This window comes from Ailuropoda melanoleuca, chromosome 8 (assembly GCF_002007445.2).
Source record: "Ailuropoda melanoleuca isolate Jingjing chromosome 8, ASM200744v2, whole genome shotgun sequence".
Classification (NCBI taxonomy): Eukaryota; Metazoa; Chordata; class Mammalia; order Carnivora; family Ursidae; genus Ailuropoda; species Ailuropoda melanoleuca.
In genome coordinates, this window is record NC_048225.1 from 20,247,173 (window position 1) to 20,269,023 (window position 21,851).

The following is a 21,851-nucleotide window of genomic DNA, read 5'->3' on the forward strand; positions in this document are numbered from 1 at the left end:
GCCTCAGCAGGGAGGACGTGGGCCGTGGGTGGGAGTCTGGGGGAGATGGCCAAGGTGGAGGATCCCTGGCCCTGAGATGGGCCCCCCTGCACTGGTCTCCCAGGTCCCAGGTGCCCTGCCCCACCTCAGCTCTGGGCACGGACTGTTCCGTGGAAGCCAGCTACCTGCCTTCTCTCTAGGCCTCAGCACTCACTTGGGGCTAATGCGGGAGCATTACGTTAATTAGTTATTCATTTAATTTAACTTCACATTTGGTCTCAATTAAGCTTAAAGTGTTCTTCCTTATAGATGTTACAATAGCACTTGTAATTAAAAAGCAATAACTCTTTGCATTTCTCCTTTAGAGAGCCATTGGGAGGCAGGGGTGGTGTGTGGTTGCGATGAGGGGGGGAAGAAGTAATGAAAAGAAAGGGAACCCTTGGCACTCTGAGGCTTTCAGCAAGACTGAAGTTGGGGGGAAGGAGACTTAACACAACATGGGGACTGGGGAGTGCTCCTGGAGATAAAGGGGAAGACCTTGTATATAAAGCAGGAAGGTGGGGAGAGGATGGAAATTGGAGGGTGGAAGGAAGCCAGCCTTAGACCAGGAGGGTGGGACCGGACCACAGATTCTGTTGTGGGCAAAATCACACCCCCTCCCCCAAAGATGTCCACATCCTGATTCCCAGGACCCATGAATATGTTAACTGCAGATGTGATTAAGGACTATGAGATGGGGAGACTATCCTGGATGGTCAGGGTGCGCCCAGTGTAATCACAGGGCTCCTTATAAATCAAAGAGGGAGGCGAGAGTGTCAGTGGTCAAATGAGAAGATGGGGCTCAGAGGACAAAAGAAGGGTACACTGGCCCAGGATTGTGGACAGCCTCTAGAAACTAGAAAAGGAAAGGAAATGGGATTCTTCCCTAGAGCCTCCAGAACCTTTATATTAGCCTCGTGAAACCTACTGCAGGTTTCTGACCTCCAAAACTGTCGGATAAGAAATCTGGATTGTTCGAAGCCACTAACTTGGTGGTACGTTGTTACTACAGCAATAGGAAATTACCTGCTCCCCAGTGTAAACCTGGGAACATCAATTTGAAGACAGAAAGACCAAAGAAATCCCCAAAGATTTAAAGAAAAAACATGGAGGGAACGGCTATGTAGCATTGAGGTCCGGGGTGAACACGGCCTCTGTGACCACCCCGAGTTCTCTGAGGGCAATGCCTAGTACATCCTTTACAATACCCAACATGGTGCGATGAAAACGCAGAAAAAGAAACTTTCTCATTCTGTTTGTGGTGTTGGGCCCTGATTTTGCTCCCTACTGTCCTTTCTTAGGTCCCAGGAAACTGAGACGAGAAGGTTTATGCTGGGGTGCGGCTAGGGGCTGGAAACTTCTTTTCCTTGAGTAAACAGCAACCACCAATAATGACCTGTTAGAAACAGAGACCAAGAAACAAATACATTCTTGGTTTTGTGGCTTTGGTTCTGCCATCGGCACCTCTGAGAACCAACCCAAGTATCAAACATTCCAGGTGGACAGAGAGACTGCTGGGTATGTCCTTGAAAACTCAGCCTATGGGCTGCTCCACTGTATCTCTCAGCCAGCGAGGAGCCACAGTCCAACACGCAAAGACCCACCAAAAACACAGGGTGGAGGGCAGCAGTTGTCTTTGAGGTCCCATGTGGCTTTTAACTGCTTCATCTCGGATTCCTGCCCAATTCCGATTCTGGGTTTTCCACTAGACTCAGCTGCTGCTTTTTGGTATTTCTATCTACTGGGTTTGCGTTGCTTGACCTTGGTCCCTCATTTTTCTTTCATTTTATGGAGGAACATAGTATAATACAAAGTACATAAAAGCTTAAACTGGAGCCATCCATTTGACTTCAAACCCGGACTCCTGTTTAACCCTGAGCTGACTGACCTCAAGCAAATCACCTTGCCACTCTGTACCCGGTCCCCATCCATGAAATGGGGATATTCAGAGCACCAAGTTCATAGGGTTTCTTATGGGGATGACTCAATATTTACAAAGCATTTAGAAAAATGCTTAGAACATGTTTGGTAAATATAATAAAAACTGTGATTTCAGCCTGTGAGGAATAGAATATTTCCAAGTTTGGGGATGGAAATAGAGATTAAAGATTGAACCCTGAGAACTACAAAATCCCTTCCAACCCTGAGTTCCTGTGCCCCTGTGAAGATGATTCCCACACCTGCAAACTTGTTCCTATGTAACAACAGCCAAATACTTAAAGGCTTAAGTCAAGAAACTATAAAATATTGATTATTTGTATTATAGATGCTAATTAGAAATTCTGTAATGAAAGTTTTACCTTTTTGATGACATGGGTTAGGGAAAGGACGGGGATCAATAGCTGCCAAATAGTATTAACCAGTGCAGAAATAAGGAGTTGTTTGTGAGTCAGAAATGATCTTTACATTATCTGAAGAGTGAGATGTCAGGAGTCCTGATGTGAGGTTTGAGCCCCACTCTTAACTTTTAAAATCCCTTCTGCTCTCTGCCTGTTTCTCTTCCATAAAATAATTGCAGCGGGTCTCTTTATACTTCGAAAAAAATCAAAGTAGAATAAAAATGCTTCAACCAGGGGAGCCTGGGTGGCACAGCGGTTAAGCGCCTGCCTTCGGCTCAGGGCGTGATCCCGGCGTTATGGGATCGAGCCCCACATCAGGCTCCTCCGCTAGGAGCCTGCTTCTTCCTCTCCCACTCCCCCTGCTTGTGTGCCCTCTCTCTCTGGCTGTCTCTATCTCTGTCGAATAAATAAATAAAATCTTAAAAAAAAAAAAAAGCGAGGGAAAACCTTTAAAAAAAATGCTTCAACTGAAGCAGCAGTGAGATAGAGTTGATAGAAGAGTCGATGTCTTAGAGAACAGAAGTGCATGGCCGTCTGTTAGGATGAAACGAACGGCTGCACACGAAGTACCAAGCAGGAACGAATGGCTCTGCATTTCCTCGGAACAGAACGCTGGTACAGTAATTTTGGTGAATTTTTAGATTAAATAGCTGATACCGCATATCAGTAAAAGAATGTCAGTTTTACGTCCATTTTTATAAATGGGAAATTTAAGGAACCTGTCAAAAAATTCCCTAGTGTGTTTTGCGGGCTTGAGGGACTTTCTAAAAATATACCACGCAGCGCCACCTAGCGGACTGGACCAACGTCTCCGTTGTGGGGTAGTGCGGTGTCCTGCTCATTTAGCTTTTGTCAGGATACAATTTTAAGACGCTCTGAAATCACCTGTTTTTCACGTAGAACTCTTGATTTGCTCCCCCCCCCTCCCCCTTGTAAACAGTAGGGATCACCAGTCCCTCTGCTACAGGAGCCCCTCTGGGTAAGGCACAGTACAGCGCCACCTGCTGGAAGGCCACTGACCAAAGAGTGACGGATGGGACCCTCAGATGACCTCTAAGCCCTGTCTCCAGGAAGGCTGTGAGCCCAAGGAGTGCCATATCAGACTGCAGGGGTGCCCCATGTAGAGCTCTCAGTGAAGTTCATGTTCCAGCCTTCTACTTCTTATCCCAACCCTTTTGGGGTTTTTTTGGGGTTGGCCATGACTGCTCTGAGTAAGAAGGTAGAGAGTAATCTATGGGTCATTTCCCCACAGCTGGTAGTTATGGACTCGGGGGTCTATAGAGGGCAGGTCAACCTAAAATACACTTTGTACAAGGTGTATTTTCTCCCCTTAACACACAAACCTGCCTTTTATATCTGTGCAAAACACACACACACGCATTAGATAGCCGTGGTGTTTTAGTTTCCAACCTTAACACATTTTTCTCCATGTAAGTAGTCACCCAAAACTTCACAGCTATTATCCATTGATCTCATAGTTGGACACCTTTGTTGGGGAATAAAAAAGATGGATTCAAGGTCAGAACCTACAAGTTTTCCCAGACTTGCTTTGTCAGCAAGTCTCTCAGGAGGTGACAAATGGCAGCCTGTGCTCGTAGGAGTCCATGCTCCACTCGGGCTGACTCAACGTCTCTGCACAGAGATTCACAGGGATCTGGAAGCTTCAGTGCAAGTGTCTGGAGAGGAGCACATGGCCCGACTGCCTGCTTGTCCCACTTCCCTCCACGTGTCTGCATTCTCCTTTCTCCCCTCCAATCTGCGTGGAGGGATGTTTCTTCTATCTTTTCTCACCCATGGACCCTAGGCCAGATGGAGAGACCATTTCCTTTGAATTGTTCTGTGACAAAGCCTTATGTACAAAGGTTTTCCAAACTGAATAAGATAGGGACAGTTCAGGTGCAGAAATAAATACACCTGGCCCTCACCAGTCCATGACTCCCCAAAGTCACCCATTCTCTCCTCTTTTAATTAAAAAGCTTATCCCCCACTGGGGTATCATCTCTACACTGACAACAGGATCCTGGAGAGAAAGTGAAGGAGATGTGGTCCTGACTTCCTTAAGCTCCCAATCAAAGCTCCAATAAGCTCAGTGTGTTTTCTTTCTAGTCTGAGACAGACCCTGGAGTCTACCACCCCTGTGGACACACGCTGGCTGTTATGTGAAGCTTAGGCAAGTCAGTTCATCTCTTTAAGCCTTAATTTTTTCTACTTTAAAACCAGATGATAATAAATATATTGTTGTAAAATTTAAAGACACTGAATTACAAGGGAACTAGTCTGCTGGCCTATAGCACATGCTCGAAGTTCTCTTTCCAACTTGTTTTCTTGTTCTTAACTTTAAGCAGAAGATCCTCCTTCATTTAGTTCTAGGGAGTCAGGGGGAGGCTTCCGAAGTGGAACCAGCCCAGAGACCCTCCATTTAATAATAAATTTCAGTCGACGTGCGATCTCAGACAGGTATAAAGTTGTATCAATCCTGGAAACGTATATTCCTCACCAGCTTTGGAGAAAGGGCTACAAAGCTAAAAAGAAATGATCATAACCCAAAATGGACTCTATAATAATGAAACAAGGCACATGAAGGCTACCAAATTCTGAAAGAATCCAGAGACCTATAGCAGCAAGACAAACAACCGACACTTCCATACTATTCCTCTAATCCCCACGCAAATCTGAAATATAGAATATAGATTGAGGAAGCTGTGGCCAAGGGTCTGAAGTGAAAGTCAGTCCTTTGGTTGTTTATTACTTTATCAGAGCAGAGGGAAGGTACACCCGTGGCCTGTGTGGATTCTGTGGCACCATATGCACACTGGCCAACAACCAACACCTGGGTAAGTCTTCCAACTCATCACATTAAAATAAGCTTTTGAACGTGGAGTGCCTTTCCTTTCCAAATGATCCCACCCTTGTAACTAAGAATCTTGCATGTTATCGAAAGGATGAGATCCTTCTGTCTCCTGGACAGTAGAAGCCAAAGGGCTCCTTTTCCCAAAATCCACTTAATCTGGTGTCTCAATTGAAAATCCACTGGAAGCAGATCCCCGTTACTATTTCCCTTTCAAAACAGATAGAAAACCTGCAGAACAAGTGTGAAGAAGACCGCAACATCCCGCTGAAGGTAGTGAGAATCATCTCTACCCAGCCAATTCTGCAACCCCATTTCTGGAAGTCAGGATTCAAGGGATCTGTCCTAGTCGTGCATGGATATTTCTCTGACGTTAAGGCATGAAGGAGGTCAAAACAAGGCTCCGAACAGTAACTTTCTGCTCACCAGTCACCTCAGATGTGAAGACAGAACAGGGTCTTGGTTTTCCTGAAAGCGCTCAGTAGGACCGCAGTGGTTTGGCATAGATTGGCTCTAGGATATGATGAATGAGAACCAAAAAGAGGCCTCCAAGGAAAACGGCAGTGAGGAAAGCCAGCAGGACATAGCGGCCAATGAAAAAGGAATCCACAATCTGTAGAGAGAAACATCAAAAATGAAATGACGATCACTTCAGCTCGTGCTCATCTGAAATCTTTGATGAGTGGGCCCAGGGTCTGTTTGTATTCGTGACTTCCAGTAACATCCTGCTCTGAGTCTCCTCTGTAAATGGCTAGGGAGGAACCTTTTCTTAACTCCCTGCGCCGGAAATACAAGAGAAAGAAAAGATTAATGAAGTACAGGAGAAACAAAATGGCTCCATTTAGGAGGGGTTTATACACACTGTGAAGACCTTGGATGAGTTCTTTATGTTCTGAAATCAGTTATCTGAAAGAGTTAATGAGAAGCTTGCTTGCTTGGTCTTAGAAAGGCTCATTTTTATTGTTAATTTTTTTATTATGGAGAATTTTAAACACATATAAAAATATTATAGTATAATAACTCCCATATACCAAGATCAAGGCCCCAGATCATCAACCCATTGCTGATTCAGGAGGGTTCCTTTTCAAAATGGAATGGTGATTCTTTAAAACTTTCATCAGAATAGTCCTGAACCCTAACATTCATAATCCAGCACTCCAAGGCTTAGGCTAAATGGCCATTTGTCTGAGACACTAAAATGTTGACAGGACAGATAATGTGACCCAGATCATCCAGTTGGCTGCCTGGCAACCAGACATACTTGAAGCCCCAAAGCTGTTGGTCTTTGCTGACAAAACCTACACTTAGAGTTGGCTCTGCCCACTTGTCTACTGTCTGCTGCCATAGCTCTACTCTCCCCAGATCCAAATGGTGGTGCTTAAGTTAGGGCAGAAAAAAGCAAATTAATCTAATGGACCTAATGGAGCAGGACCATGAACCAAGTGACAGGGTGACTTCACAGCTTCCCAAAGGGAAAAGAACCCAAAATACCTGAAAGGCAATTGTGGTAGACAGAATAATGGCTCCCAAACGTCCACATCCTAATCTCCAGAAATGGTGACTGTGTTAGATTACACGGCAAAGGAGAAATAGGGTTGTAAATGGAACTGAGGTTGCTAATTGGCTGACCTTAAATAAGGGGGATTAGCCTGGATTATCCAATCCACATGGGCCCAGTGTAATCACAAGGGTCCTTAAACCTGGAAGAGGGAGGTGGAAGAGAAGATGAAAAAAAGAGATGGAAAGATGCAAGTAGAATCCACAAGATGGTACCTTGCTGGCTCTGAAGATGGAGCACAGGGGCCGCTAGCCCAGGGTGGCCTCTAGAAGCTGGGTGGACAAAGAAACAAATGCTTCCCCAGAACCTCCAGGAAGGAACAGAGCCCTGCCAAGCCCTGACTCTAGCCCAGGGCGACTGTGTTCGGACTTCTACGTTACGGAACTGTAAGATAATACATCTGTGTTGTAAGCCACGGAGCCTGTGGACATTTGTTACAGCAGCAACAGGAAGCTAATACAGTGGAATGACAAGTCAAGTCCTCGCTCTGCTCTGATCACTGAGATCCAAAGATACCAAGAAGAAAAGGGCTACTCCAGAGATTACCCCAACAGCCAACTTACAACAAAGGTCAGCTTGATAAAACAGCTTTAACATAACTTTGACCTTGGCTCCAGTACCGAACAAGTCTCTCATGGGCTACATGTTTGCTCGTTTGACACGTTTCACTTTTTAATTAGCCAATTAGCAGGCCTTGGGTGCAGAAGGCCCAGGTCATGTATTATTGATACAGTATTGAGCCAGGCTGCTGCAGGGGCCAGTTCTCAAAACCTGAAAATGAGAACACCAATTCTGTTGGCCATGCAGACGGGCATATTTTGCTCAAAACTCCTTTTTCTCTCCTGGGTCTGCAGCTCATAGGACAGAGGATAGAGGGATTGAATTCAAAACAGTGTTTGCTCTGTGCCCTTCTTCCAGTATTCACACACACAGCAATCCAGAAATACGGCCCTTCATCACTCACTCCCTCTCAGACAGGGAAACGGAGGTAGGAGTCTATTCCTGGCCCCCACACTTGGTACTTGGTACACTTGGTACACCGACAGAGTGGTTTTCCAGTGTTGACAAAAACCCCTGACACGTATGGAAATGATTCCTTACATGTGTGTGGTATTACGTCCCATGGACTTTTCAGAACGAATTTCCTCCCTTTTGCCATGATTAGTCCTAGAAAAAGTTAGAAACGTGTGCCAGTTTTAGTTCAGAAGTTGTATAATTTTGTGTGCTGTGGTGTAGTGTCAGTGCTCACCCATGAACTCTCTGTGATGGCCCCCAATATTCTGACGAGTCCCCAACAACGAAGGTTTTGCAGAGAGACCTCAGCTTGAATCCTTGTCCCGACTCTTCCCATATATGTATAACCCTGGGCAAGTTACTTAACCTCGTAGAGCCTCAGTGTCCTTACCTATAAAATGGGGATAATAATAGCACCTACTTCATACTATTTAGAGTTGTCTTAGGTTTAAGTAAGATAATGCAAACAAGGTGCTTAGCAAACAACCTCACACAGAGTAATTCCTTAAAAAATGTTGGACGGGGAGCCTGGGTGGCTCAGTCAGTTGAGCATCCGTCTGACTCTTGATTTCGGCTCAGGTCACGATCCCAGGGTTATGGGATGGAGCTCCGCGGGGGGCTCTGTGCTCAGTGGGGAGTCTGCTTAATATTCTCTCTCTCTCTCCCTCTCCCTCTGTCCCTCCCCGTCTCTCTCCAAAAAAAAGTGAGTTAATGTCATCATTACCACTTTGAAAATGGGAGGTTGAGAGGAAAGGAGCTGCTAGAAGGAGTGATAGGAGGTAAGAAGTGCCCCAGTCAGGATCGAAGTAGATGGGTGGGGTCTCCAGAAGGACTGTGAGAGAAGTGGTAACAATCCCTCTAGAGAGATGGGAGCTGGCAGATGGGGTTCCAGGAACTCAGGCCTGCCAGTCCCCCAGACGGCTGTCAGTATTGCATTCAGCTGTCTCTACAACCTCTGCTTTCCACAGAAATGCTCTTTCCCCACCGATCTTCTCTACGCAAAGTACTCTCTTCACAGCACAAGTGGAGGGATCAAACACACGAAGACAGACAAGCGTGTCGCTCAGCAGGCCCAAGGCACCGTGGACACTTTGGCTGGGATCTGAGTTTCTGCGCCCAGACTACCGGGATAGGGACACTTGCATTTCAGGGCCAGGCCCTATTCCTGTTCCCAACTCATTTGCTCTTCTCCAGCCCCACAGTGTCAGGTGGCTCTTGGACATATTGCTCGTACAGCTTGATGCCTAGTGGGGATGCCCTCACATCAGGCAAATAACTGCCCCGTGGTGTTGCACGTGGGAATCAGAGTGAGCTTCTTGCCCTGGGTGAAAGGACGGGGGAATGTAAAGCTCCCTCTGAGCTTTCCCCACCCTCGTGTTAACTTCCTGGTTCTAACACATTTCGGCCGACCTGACACTGGGGGAACAGCTCAGGGCAGGATGGAGGTCTCGACTAAGAGAGACAAGAGTTATGCCTTAGAAGGCAAAATAAAGCCAATAGTTTTACCTTCATTTCAACCTCTGGGGCTGGGACTTCACTGGCTCGAGGGAAGAGCAGCAGAACCGATGTGATGATCAGAGCCCCGAGGAACACAACAACGACAGAGAACCTGCGGGTCAAAAGACAGAATGTTACGAGCACCATTTATGGATTCCTCTCTCATCAGTTAGGTCTGGAGCGGCCCTTCCCTGGAGCCACTATTCTCAGTTTCAGTCTCTTCACAAGGCCCAGAGCCCTGTTGCCCACCCTGTGCAGGGAATTTAGAAATGCTCTCCCCTTCAGCCCAGAGCCCTGCTTCCTAGACAGGTCCCCGACTGGATGCATTCCTGTTGATTCCTGTGAATTCCAAATTCCGAAGAATTGGAATGGGTACTTTCTATTTTGCCTCTGTGCCTTCATAATCATGACAAATCAAAGCAGCCTTCCCTCTTCTCAACTTTTCTGTTTGTCTAGCTGGAAGACTTTGGTAAATCACGTAGCTCACCGCTTCACACCGACACCGTCTGACCAGAGCACAGCTCTGCAGTGTGGTCGGGGTCGGTGTTCTGAGGCCAGTGCCCGACAGAGAGCCAGCCCAAGCCATCGGTGGGTCTGCAGGTGTCCCCAGGCCCAGGTTAGAGCCTCAGGGACCAGACCAAGCATGTGCCCTAAGTCTGAACAACTCAGAAACACACACCTGTACAACCCCAAGAAATTCAATAGGCAGCAAACACGGATTTCCTTTTTGCCTCTTCTGTCCCCCCCATTGCCTCCACACCGAGAGCTAGAAAATACCACTTCCCTTCTCCTCTCACCTCTGCACCAGAGCATAAATAACACAGTCAGTGCTTATGATAATAGGTTAAAATGCAACTCATTCAAACTGCCAGTAATTACAAAAATGATCCTCTGGATTCTAAATGTTTAATGAGCATCAGCGATTTCACTTCTAATTACTTTTACCTTGGACTCTCAGCTAGAGACAAGGCCTTACCTGGCCACCCCGGAGGCTCTGGATAACAGCACACACAGCAGCAGCACCAACACCCAGAGCAGGGCCAAGATGAACACGCCGGCCCCCACCCCGAGCACGGTGCCAGCCATCTGCGGGGAGACGAAGCGTGAGCACTGCACCCCGCTCAGCCCCGGCCCCCCCCCGGGCACTATGCACCCCGCGCCCCCCTGCACCAGTTCTGCCTGTCTTCCGCCCACTCCCAGCTTGTGTGAGGGTCCTCAGACAAATGCAGATACAAATACAGAAAGTCTGCACTCAGTCTGATGAACTTCTGATGATTGGTGTGAGACGAGGATTAATCGGTACAGGTCTTTGGGGGAAGTCCAGTCCCTTCATAGGAATTACAAATTTAAAACCCCAGGACATCTGGGGGGCTCAGTCAGTGAAGCATCTGCCTTTGGTTCAGGTCATGATCCCAGGGGCCTAGGATCGAGTCCCGCATTGGGCTTGCTGCTCAGCGGGGAGCCTGCTTCTCCCTCTGCCGCTCCCCCTGCTTGTGCTCACTCTCGCTCTCTCTCTGACAGATAAATGAATAAAATCTTAAAAAACAAGAGAAAAGAAAAGAAATTTAAAACCCCTAGGCTTTGTTTTATGTGAGGACAGAGAGGTTGCTTTCTGCTCTGTGTGGGTCACTTCAAATCTGCTATCTGAGTTCCAGTTTGGCTTCCCCGACCCACAGCAGCAAGCTGAACTCTCTCCTGCCAGGAACGCTAACGGGGGGCTGTGACGGCCCCAGGACCCAAGCGCTACGGAGCCCATAGGGACGTTGAGGCTCTCAGGCTAAGTCTGTGGTGTGAGCTTTGATTGCCCAGACAATCGCAAGACAGAAACGTCCCCCTCTGTTGTTGAGTTTTTCTTCACGAAGGGAAGCAAACTCCTAAGTCCTTGAAGAAGACGCTGAAGAAGGGGGGAGCCCTCACTCTGTTTGAGCATTCACGGTGTGCTAAGTACCTTACAAACACATTTCGTTCAATCACGGCAACAGGCGTCTGAGGTAAGTCTTGCTACAGCCGTGTTACAGAGGCGTAATGTGAAGGCGTATGCGTTAAAGCGGTGGCTTACAAGAGGGCGCTATTCTCTCTCAGTGCTGGAGGCCAGAAGTCTGAAATCAACGTGCCAGCCAGACGGAGCTCCCTAAAGGCTCTAGGAGAGAATGCTTCCAGCATCAGGATCTTCTAGCATCCGGAGGGCTGGGCATTGCTTGGCTTGAGACTGCATGGCTCCAGTCTCTGCTTCCGTCTTCCCATGGCCTCCTCCTTTGTGTCTCTGTCTCTTCCTCTTCTGTCTCTTATGAGGACGCTTGTGGCGGATTCAGGGTCCACCCAAAGAATCTGGTTTGATCTCTTCTCAAGACCCTCAGTTATGTCTGCAAAGACCCTTCTTCTACGTAAGGTCACATTCACAGGTTCCAGGGATCAGGATGTGGGCACAAACTTTTTGGGGGCCATCATTTGACCCACTCCACTGAGTCTAGAGCACCCCCACCCTGATTTTCCCCTTCAGTATCGGAGACAAATCTTCAGCAAATAAATGCCACCTCAGTTGATGGTTTTTTTACCCTGATGTTTTAAATACGACAAAAATCGTTATCTATGAGAAGTTCTGTTATAAAGGCATTGGAAAGTTTGGAAAGGAAGCCCTGGGCATAAACTGCCAAACAAACATTTATTCGATCAACATCTATTCTGTGCCAGTCTGGGGATCACAAGGGTAAATAAGAGGTATCTTCTGACAGAAACTGCAGGCCCACTGGAGAACACTGTCACATAAACAACTACCCACACCACACTCTGACAAGGAGACAAAGGACAAAGTGGGACAAAGTGGGAGCGGAGGTAGCACAAAGGGAGAAGGGCTTTACTGAGGAGGTGACTTCCCACAGGCCCATTTGGGAAAGAATCAGTGTGGCAAGATGGCAGGCAGGGGGAGGGGTGGGCCAAGAGAGGAATGGCAGCAGATGGGCTGGGCTCTCACTTGCCTCTCTAACCTAACTGGGGTACATGCCCCCCCATTAGAGCACAAGGTATCACCTCAGTAACTCTAAACTGCCAAGCGTGTCCCCACCACTGGGTCCTTGCGCTTGCTGTTTCCACAGCCTGGAATTAACCCACAACCCCCAGCGAACCTTCCACTGTTGGTAGGGTGGCTTCTCCTCATCTGTCTGAGCTCAGCTTTAAATGTGACCTCCTCAGAAAAGTCTTCCCTGATGGCTCTGGCTAAAGTAACACCCCAAACAATTACTCACCACCACTCCTTATTTCCTTCAGGGCACATTTCACAAACTGTAGTTCACAGTTTTACTTACTATTTACAGGTTTACTTTCTATGTCTCCCATCAGTATAGCAAACTCCATGAGGGAAGAGATTTTATATCTTGCTCACCACAGTATCCCCAGTTCTTAGCACAGATATTACAAGCAAGAAATATTTGTTGGATGAATAAATGAAGCCGTGCTAACAAGTCCACAGAAATCAAGTGAAGGGCCGATAGGATCATATTCAGCTTTAGAAAGAGGACTGTAACTTCTGGTCAATACGCTGGACAGACGTAACAAGGGAAGTACCTCACACGACAGTGAACACATAGGGATGCTTAATAAAATCGAGCAAAAAGAAGTCAATACACAGCGGAGCTGGGAAGCAATACAGGAAGATCCTTAAGTACCGTAAATGAAAGCATAATTCAAAATCTGAGTCGTAAACAGGAGTGAGCCCAAAGGTCTACAGGGGTACCAGAACCAGCTGCAGACCTTTGGAGTGGTGTCCTCCTAGACAGATGAGGTCTCAGATCCACAACACAGAGAACTGGAACTGAGAACAAGGCATAAAGATAAGCCCAGAAAAGGCTCACCTGTCTTTGAAATAGGGACTAAAACAGTTGCTGCTGACTTTGTTGGAAGAAAGTTGGCCAAGTACCTCAGGCCAAGAGTGAAAAAAGACTAACCCAAGAGAAATTGGAATCCTGATCCAACACCACATGCAAGTGTGGGGTTCAAATCATACTACCAAAGCGGTGTAGGAATCTCGAGAAGTAAGATGTACATAAAACCAGTCTAAAAGTGAGAAACTTGGGGCGCCTGGGTGGCACAGCGGTTAAGCGTCTGCCTTCGGCTCAGGGCGTGATCCCGGCGTTATGGGATCGAGCCCCACATCAGGCTCTTCCGCTATGAGCCTGCTTCTTCCTCTCCCACTCCCCCTGCTTGTGTTTCCTCTCTCGCTGGCTGTCTCTCTCTCTCTCTCTCTCAAATTTAAAAAAAAAAATCTATAAAAAAAAAAAAGTGAGAAACTTGTAGGATCCCAGCAGAGACAAAGGAAACCTCTCGGTGGGGATATCACACAAGTCAGCGGGCAAGGCTCCCACTAGAGTGGGTATAAAAAAAAGACGTTTTCAGACAAAGAGTGAAATGGCATTCACCTGTCACAGCTCTACTTGAACAAGAATGAAAATGAACCAAGAAAGAAGGCATGAGATGTAAGGAGGGACGGTAAGAGAAATACTGGGTAATATTGAGAGTAAAGATCTCTGTAATGATAAGAAGGCCTAATTGTTTGAGGAGTTAAAAACAATGAAGAACGACAGCAACACATTTATGGATATGTCTCCTCAGGCAAGGGAACCAAAAGCAAAAATAAACTCTTGGGACTACACCAAAATGAAATGCTTTTGCACAGCAAAGGAAACCATCAACAAAACAAAAAGGCCACCTAGTGAATGGGAAAAGATATTAGCAAATGACATATCCCATAAGGGGTTAATACCCAAAATACATAAAGAACTTCTACAATTCAACACCAAAAAACAATCTGATGGAAAAATGGGTAGAGGACCTGAATAAAGATTTTTCCAAAGAAGACATTGAGATGGCCAACAGACACAAGAAAAGATGCTCACCATCACTCATCATCAGGGAAATGCAAATCAAAACCACAATGAGCTATTACATCACACTAGTCAGAATGGCTAGATAAGAAAAAGACAAGAAATAACACGTGTTAGGATGTGGAGAAATACATAAAGCCAAAAGGAATCATTGCAATAAATGGACAAACCCACAAATTTAGTGGAGATTTTAGTATACCTCTCTCAGAAACTTGGATATATGAATGGCCAATAAAGATGTGAAAGGCGCTCAATTTCAATAGTCAGCAGGAAATTGTAAATGAAAACCACACTGCAGTAATTCTAGATGCCCCCCAGAATGGCCACGAAGGTACAAACTTCCAGTTATAAAATAAATAAGACAGATTCAATATGTTGCACCCCTAAAACTGTATGTCAATTATACTTCAACAATAAAAAAAAAATAAGGAAGTGCTAAAATATTTGTCAACAGTTACATGGAAGATGAGAAAGGACAGTTCAAAGTTAAATTCTTGGTTATTATTTTGCTCTGGAGGAGGCAACACCACCAAGTATTGACAAAGATATGGAGTAATTGGAACCCTGATTCAAGGAAACCAAATGTCAAAAACCTTTTAGGAGGCAACTGGGGAAATCTGAACAGTATCTGGATATTTGGTGGTATTAGGGAATTTTTTTTAAGGGATGATATTGGGGTGTATGGGTGTCTCAGTGGGTTAAGTGGCTGATTCGGTTTCGGCTCAGGTCATGATCTCAGGATTGTGAGATCGAGCCCCAGGTCCAGCTCCACGCTCCGCTCAGAGGCTGCCTGCCCCTCTCCCTCTGCTGCTCCCCTCACTCAATCTCGCGCACATGCTCTCTCTCACTCTCTCAAATGAATAAAATCTTTAAAAAAATGTCATGATACTGTGGTTACACTGCTAAACAATTACAAATACATACAGACATACATAGACATACCACAGAGAATAGGAAAGTATGTCTGGGAACTTCATGATTATCCAGGGAGGGGTGAAAGAGGCTAACATGAAACAGGACCAGTCATGAGGTAACTGTTGAAGCTGGATCATGAGTACATGAGCGTTTGCTATACTATTTTTTATACTTTTGAATGCATTTGAAACTTTCATAGTAGGAAAATGTGTATTTTTTTTGTGTATAAGTAGGAATAAATCCAAAGATAGCCATGTAAGATTTTTAGAGCAAAAATTGTTAAACTTTATTCAAAGGTATTTTTAAAAATATTTTATCTATCTATTTATTTATTTGTCTATCTATTAGAGAGAGACAGAGAGAGAACTTGAGAGGAGGCTGTGGAGAGGGATAAGCAGACTCTGTGGTGAGTGAGGAGCTCAAGGCAAGGCTAGATCTCATGACCCTGAAATCATGACCTGAGCCGAAACCAAGAGTCGGACACTCAACCGACTGAGCCACCCAAGAGTTCCCAAAGGTTTTTTTTTTTTTTTTAAAGGCCTGAACAGAATAACAAAACGGACCTAAGTAGAGAAATAACCTACATTCCTGGACGGGATGGTTCAATATTAAAAGATCTCAACATCAATTCAGTGCAATTCTAACCAAAATCTCAAAATAAATTTTTGTGGAGCTCATGGAACTTGAAAACGTATCCTACATTCATATGTAAGAGCAAAAGCCCAAGAATAGCGAAAACAATTTTGAGAACTAGGATGGAGACTTGCCTTTCTTGTTCCCAACTGCCGCAAGGCACATTATAAAACCAAGGTAATTAAAACAGTGTGATATGGCATAAAGACACATGGAACAGTGGAATAAAATAGCCCCGAAACAGATCATGCATTTAGGAGAACTTGGTACAGGACAGAGTTGGTCGTGATGCTGCAGGTAAAGGATTTCATCGACGGTGTTGGGACAAATGACTATCCAATCAGAAAACAGTCATACTTGACCTTTACTTTATGTCAAATACAGGCCAATTCTAAATGGAAAGTAATTCATAATAAAACAGCATATGTTTAAATATACAAATGTTCAGGCTGACTAAACTAGAATACATAATGAAGTACAGCAGTCAGATGCTTGCACCTAAACTTAGAATCACCATGAGAGCAGAAGCTACAAACGCGGGCTCATGCAGGTGTGCTGTATGGCAACTCAAATACCACGAGCTGGGCTGCCTTCAGCTATGTGATTTTCTCAAGTGATGAACAACTCTTGTTAAAGTTCCAAAACACAAGTAAGTATAATTTCCCCTCGATTTACATTTGAGTTGCATTCCTGGAAATTTTACTATATCACACTGTGCCAAAAAATACATTATGTTTATATGAAAAACGGAGTTAGGTTCTAGGCTCAGATTAGAAATGCGTGTCCTGTGGGACTCTTGAAAATGGTACAGGATGCAGGACAATTCTTCACTGCAGAACATCTAACAACCTCAGCCCTGCTCTGTAAACCCCAGTGGTACCACTAAATCACAGTAATAACCAAAAGTGCTCTCACAAATTCCAAAATGCTCAACAGGGCAGTACCATCCCCTTGGAGAACCAATGCTCTAGAAAAGCTCTTGCATAAAGAGACATGTACAAAGATATTCATTGAAGTTTTTTTCAAAATAGCAAAACATCTGAAAAAACCTAAGGGTCCATCAATAAGGGAATGGATACAGTATTACATACTCATGAAGAACATTTAAAATGAATGAACTTGGCTATCTGTATAGATATATTATCTCGAAAACCCCGTTGAGTGATAAAAGCAAATTACAAAATGAAGCCCACAGTATGATACTACTTGTATTTTCAAAATTTAAAAAGTAATAGAAGTGACTGACTGTGCCTGAGTGGCAAAGCTGGTTAAGCGTCCAACTCTTGGTTTCAGCTCAGGTTGTGATCTCAGGGTCATGAGATCCAGCTCTGCGTAGGGCTCTCGCTTAGCGTGGAGTCTGCTTAAGTTTCTCTCCCTCTCCCTCTGCCCGCCCCCTGCCCTGAGCTCTCTCATACATGCTCTCTCTCTAAAAAATAAATCTTAAAAAAAGTAATATATTGTTTATGATGTACATATATAACATACAAATATAAATACATGGATATGAACGAAGCACAATTTCAAACGAGTGTTTGCCTCTGGGATGAGAGGGAGGAAGACAAATGGGGCTAGAAAAGAGAACAAAAGAGACCTGAATTCAATCTGCGATGTTTTATTTATCTAAAAGAAAAAACTTAAGCAGGTGCGCCAAAATGTTAATGTTTGTTCATCTATTAGTAGGGCATAGGTATCTGTTATGCTACCCAGGGTAATATTCTCTCTTTATGAAATTCTTGAGAGAATTCTTAATTTTTAAAGAGGTAGCTGGTGGCTTGGTGCATATGAATTGAGATCAGAGACCAGATTGGTGACCAATAGGGAACTCTCTGGATAAGGGATGACAAGGGTCTGGACTCCTGTCTTGGTTGTGGAAACAGAAAGGGGTCAAGAGAAAAGGTGTTAAGAGATGACTCAGGTTTCCTGCTTGGTTGACTGAGCTGATGGTACTACCCTAACAAGATTAAGTTTAATTGCTGCTGTTTTGGATAAATTGTAAAAATAACCTGTAAAACTTGAACCAACTTTAACGCTAACGCCTAGAATACAGGGCAAGTGGTGGTCGACGTTGGTACCGTCAGAAACATGGCCCTTCAATCCCCCATGGAATATTAAATGTTCATGAGACACCAGGAATCCATATATGGCATGGCTTTAAAGTAATGAGATAAATATCCCCAAGCTTTTATAAGAATGCGGTTCATCACTTTATAACCAAACTGTGACATTTTCTGGCTAAGCATGGAAAGGAAAGCCTGGGTATAGTATAGAGCGCTGCTGTGGGAAAGAAGTGAACATCTGGTCATTTTATCTTGTTAATTCTGTGTGGGAATAATACTGTGATTATTTCCCATACTTGAATGGCTAAATTATTGAGTAAATATGATTAAAAAATTAAAACAATGGTGTTTTGGATTCATGTCTGGGACTTTTCAAACCTTCTTTGAGAATAGATGGTTTAGCCAACCTGGTTTCCAGAGGAAGTCCATTTACTTAAGTCTGTGGCATTTAAAGCAGGTAGACTAGAGTCAGAACAAAATAATGTCTCAATTTGAACACCCTATTTAGTGTCTGACAACCAGAGCAACTCCAGGGCCAATTTTTCCCCTCTGTGCTCGTGCTGTGAGGTATTTCTTTGGAAGGAGATTGTCCAAAACTTTTAGAGGGCTGTTTGGAGCACTGCTCATTCATTTATTCTTGGTTCTGCATACCCTTTCTCACAGCCCTCAGAGAAAACTGATAGAGAGGCATGCATTAAGGTCCCTGACCCCTGCACATACAGCCTAACAGATTAAAAATCCACTGCTCGCCATGGCTGTCGATCATGTGTGAGAATACTAATGGCCATTACGAGATGACTTACAGTCCAGTACAAACGTGGATTCCATGGAGGGTAAGTTGGTCCTATTGCTGCTGCTGGTGGGAGCTAGGTATCTCACCCATTCCTACATTTTCAGACTCAAGGCCTTGAAGGCAGCAGAAACAGGGATTACAAGAGCAAATGGTCCTTCTTCAGGATTCCTTTCCACTTTCTTTGTAACCGTTCCAAACCTTCAAATATAATTGGGGGGGGGGGCTCTCACACATTTACTTTTCTACAGTAAACATTTCACTACGGTTTGAATTTTAATGTATTAGGATAATGCTTCTGCCTTTGTAATTAAGTAAAATGCAAGTCGCGGAGCTACCTAAATGCCATCGATGTGGCATCATCTCTTAACGCGCTGAGAGTAAAAGGGGATCAGTGGATCCAGACCACGTCCTTCTACCGTTTTTCCTGGACGGTGTGTGGACAGTCTGTAAGCTATCTCGCCTAGGGCTCCCCGGACAGCAGCACTCCACCGCTGGAGTCAACACCCCAGGAACTGGGGCTCTAGCGTCTCTCCCCAGCCCTGCGGCTCGTTCAAACTGGCGGCCCGAAAACGTCGCCCCCAGGTATCATCTTCAGAATGTTCGCCGGGCTACCTCCCAGTAGTTGGACAGATTAAGGTCTCGGTCATAACGTATTTGAATCAGGCACTGACATTTCATTTTCTTAGGAGCACGGCAAAGCATCCCTTCTTTCTCGGCCCCAATTATTTATCTGCCGCCGGGCCTTGGGTCCAGATCTGCGGTAAGGGTGATCTGAGAGTCCGCTCACAGCCATCCGCCCACGCCGTCTTCCAGCCTCTTCAGCCCCAGCCTCCGCCATTCTCCCTTTGCAGCCCCCCCATCCCTTTTCCTCGGCTCCCCCTCACCTGGCTCTCCCTCTCCCAGGTCCCCTACTCACACCTCACTGTCCGGCCGGTTCCAGCCCACAGGGCCTTCAGGTCTACTTATGACGAATCACAAGTGGGCTTTCATCCTGGCTATTCCAGATTCGCTAATCAGCGCCGCTCTTTCAACGCCCAGCTTCCTTCTCATTTGCTTATGTCCGCAGCGCCTCCCGGAAGCGTTGAGCGAGGTGGGTGAGCACGTCTCATGTCGTTACGTCCTCCGATTGGTCGGTGCTGTCGGTTCCCGAGACCGGCCTCAAGTTTGATTGGATCGAGGGAGTTCTGCCTCCGCCTCCCGTCCCACCCCGTTGTCAATCACACCATCTCTTAGGTAACCCACAGACCCATTGGTCAGTCTAGCTTCGGGGCTGGTGGTTAGGCGGGAGAGAGCTGCTCTCTGGGACTACCTCGCTGTTACTGTGGAGACTGTACAGCCAGGTTGTGAAACGGAAGAAGGCAACCCCTTCCCCTCATCTCGAAGTCCGGACATTTGTACAGCAGTGTAGCCGTTAATGTCTGTTTCGGAGTCTGATGGACATCTCAGTCCCCGACCCACTGGCTTGGGTGGGCGGGGGGACTCTGGGGGCAAGTCAGATTAGGCCTCGGAGAGGTGGGGTCAGGCCCAGTCATTGAGGGTCCCGAAACCTCCCACCCCATCCCACCCCCGGACGGAACCGAGTTCGAAGCAAGTTGTATGTACCTGCATCATATTTTCATTTATCCTTACCTCGCCTTGTTTTATTTGGAGTTGATCTTCCGATAGCCTTAGGAAGTAGACTATGGCAAGAATCATTCTTCTCATGGAACGGACTGAGGAAGCGAGGCCAGGGTCAGTCAAGTAAATCTGAAGCCACACCTCCGGGCAGCTGGAACTGGTCCATGCTTTAGCAGACTGCTCTTACCTAATTGCATACTAAAACTCGCTGTGATTTTGTTCCAAAGCTATGTATGGCCCGTAAGACCAAAACATCCATAAATCAGGCAAACCAATGGAAATAGGAAGAGGATGCGTGCTCCCTGGCTGAATCAGGAAGGGAAAACAGGCACTACTCAAAACAAACAATACCAAATTTGAGAACTGCCGTACTTGAACATTTGACCTTAGACAACATTCTGAAACATCATGAAGCAAACTCTTCAGTCCTGGAACACTGAAGCTCTGATTAGGGAATTCAGCTCCTGCATCATAACTTTATGAGTAAAATGGAAGAAAATGGTTGAATTCCACTGAATGTAAGTCTCAAATTTACTTTCAAGGTTTCATTTGTAGTCATATGTCCTAACCAACTATTTCTTAGGTGTTTAACAACTGAACCACTTAACCCAATGCGGAGCTCTGAGGTTAAGAAAGCCACTATTTTGATTGATTTTGATTTCATTTCATTGGAATTGTTAGCTGTAGCTAAGCACTGGTAGGGCCTATGAGGATACCAAAAAATAATAAAATAAAATAAAATAAAATAAAATAAAATAAAACCAAGTGATTCCTGCCTTCCTTAATAGACTGCAATTAGGAAACACTTTCAGACAAGATATAACATGAGCCAAACTTAATTGTCCCCCATAATAATAATAATACTTCATATCTGGCGAGCATTTTATAGTTTTCAGAGCACTTCTTCAGTCGTATTCTTTGGGGGAAATAGTGTTTTAGCTGGAGTTAATTGGGGGTCTTCGTGGTATAGCTAGCATGAATGCTGGGCCCTGGCGTGTGGGTAGGAATGGAAACGGTGGAACAGAGATGGAAAGGAATCCAGGGAGAGAGAACAGTTTGAACAAAGAGATTGAGACAAGAATGAACACTGAGTATCTGGGGAATAATGTGGAAACTGGTCTAAGCCAGAGAGGAGACAAATAATGGAAAATAACACTGTTTAGAACAACTGGTCAGGACCAGTTCTGAGTTCTTAATGTTTTGTGGGGAAAGATTCAAAAGTTTGAGATTGGAAAAGTTAACCTTATACTTCAAAGGATCAAGCTGACTTTAGTTAAATTATAAATTAAGAATAAGGCATGACTGAGAAGGCACTCCAAACCTCTTGCATCTTCCCAAACGGATAAAACATTTTAGGTTTCCTTTCACATCAAGGGACCCTCCCCGCTAGCCCCACCTCTATCTCACCCCTTAACGGGGAGGAGGTATTAGTTTTCTGATTAAATAATGATATCCTACCCTCTCATTGAAATTGAGAGAAGTGCTGTCACCATAGCGCTCCATCTTTTGCCATCTCTTAATCAAAGTTCACTCTAGAGAAGATTGATTACTTGACTATCCAATCTTTCTCCTTTTAAAAATTGTCTCCTCTGTTGAGTGTTATTCAGTGGCTCTCCACATTGCTCCAAATCTCTGCTGTATATGTACAGCTAATATCACACTTGTGGAATGTACTTAGGTGCCAT

General features: G+C 45.2%; 2 protein-coding genes across 7 annotated transcripts in view; one reads left to right on the forward strand and one right to left on the reverse strand.

The window, feature by feature from the left end:
• TMEM218 (transmembrane protein 218) overlaps positions 1 to 19,607 on the reverse strand; it is a 29,374-nt gene extending 9,767 nt beyond the window's left edge. For 3 of the 5 annotated variants that reach the window (XR_002143675.2, XR_004627068.1, XR_004627067.1), the window contains exons 1-4: positions 19,466 to 19,607; positions 10,251 to 10,360; positions 9,284 to 9,386; positions 5,632 to 5,818 (exon numbers count right to left, since the gene is read on the reverse strand). Coding sequence is in view for 2 of the 5 variants with exons in the window: in XM_034666039.1 (XP_034521930.1) it covers positions 5,684 to 5,818; positions 9,284 to 9,386; positions 10,251 to 10,360 (348 nt within the window). In the remaining 3 variants the exon portion in view is untranslated. Of the gene's footprint in view, positions 1 to 5,077; positions 5,819 to 9,283; positions 9,387 to 10,250; positions 10,361 to 19,433 lie in introns of those variants that run through there. The other 2 variants (XM_034666039.1, XM_011230754.3) reach the window with 2 other exon arrangements.
• A 231-nt stretch (positions 19,608 to 19,838) lies between these two features.
• PKNOX2 (PBX/knotted 1 homeobox 2) overlaps positions 19,839 to 21,851 on the forward strand; it is a 315,083-nt gene continuing 313,070 nt past the window's right edge. For both annotated transcript variants that reach the window (XM_034666040.1, XM_034666041.1), the window contains exon 1: positions 19,839 to 20,684. The gene's annotated coding sequence lies outside the window, so the exon portion shown is untranslated. The remainder of the gene's footprint in view (positions 20,685 to 21,851) is intronic.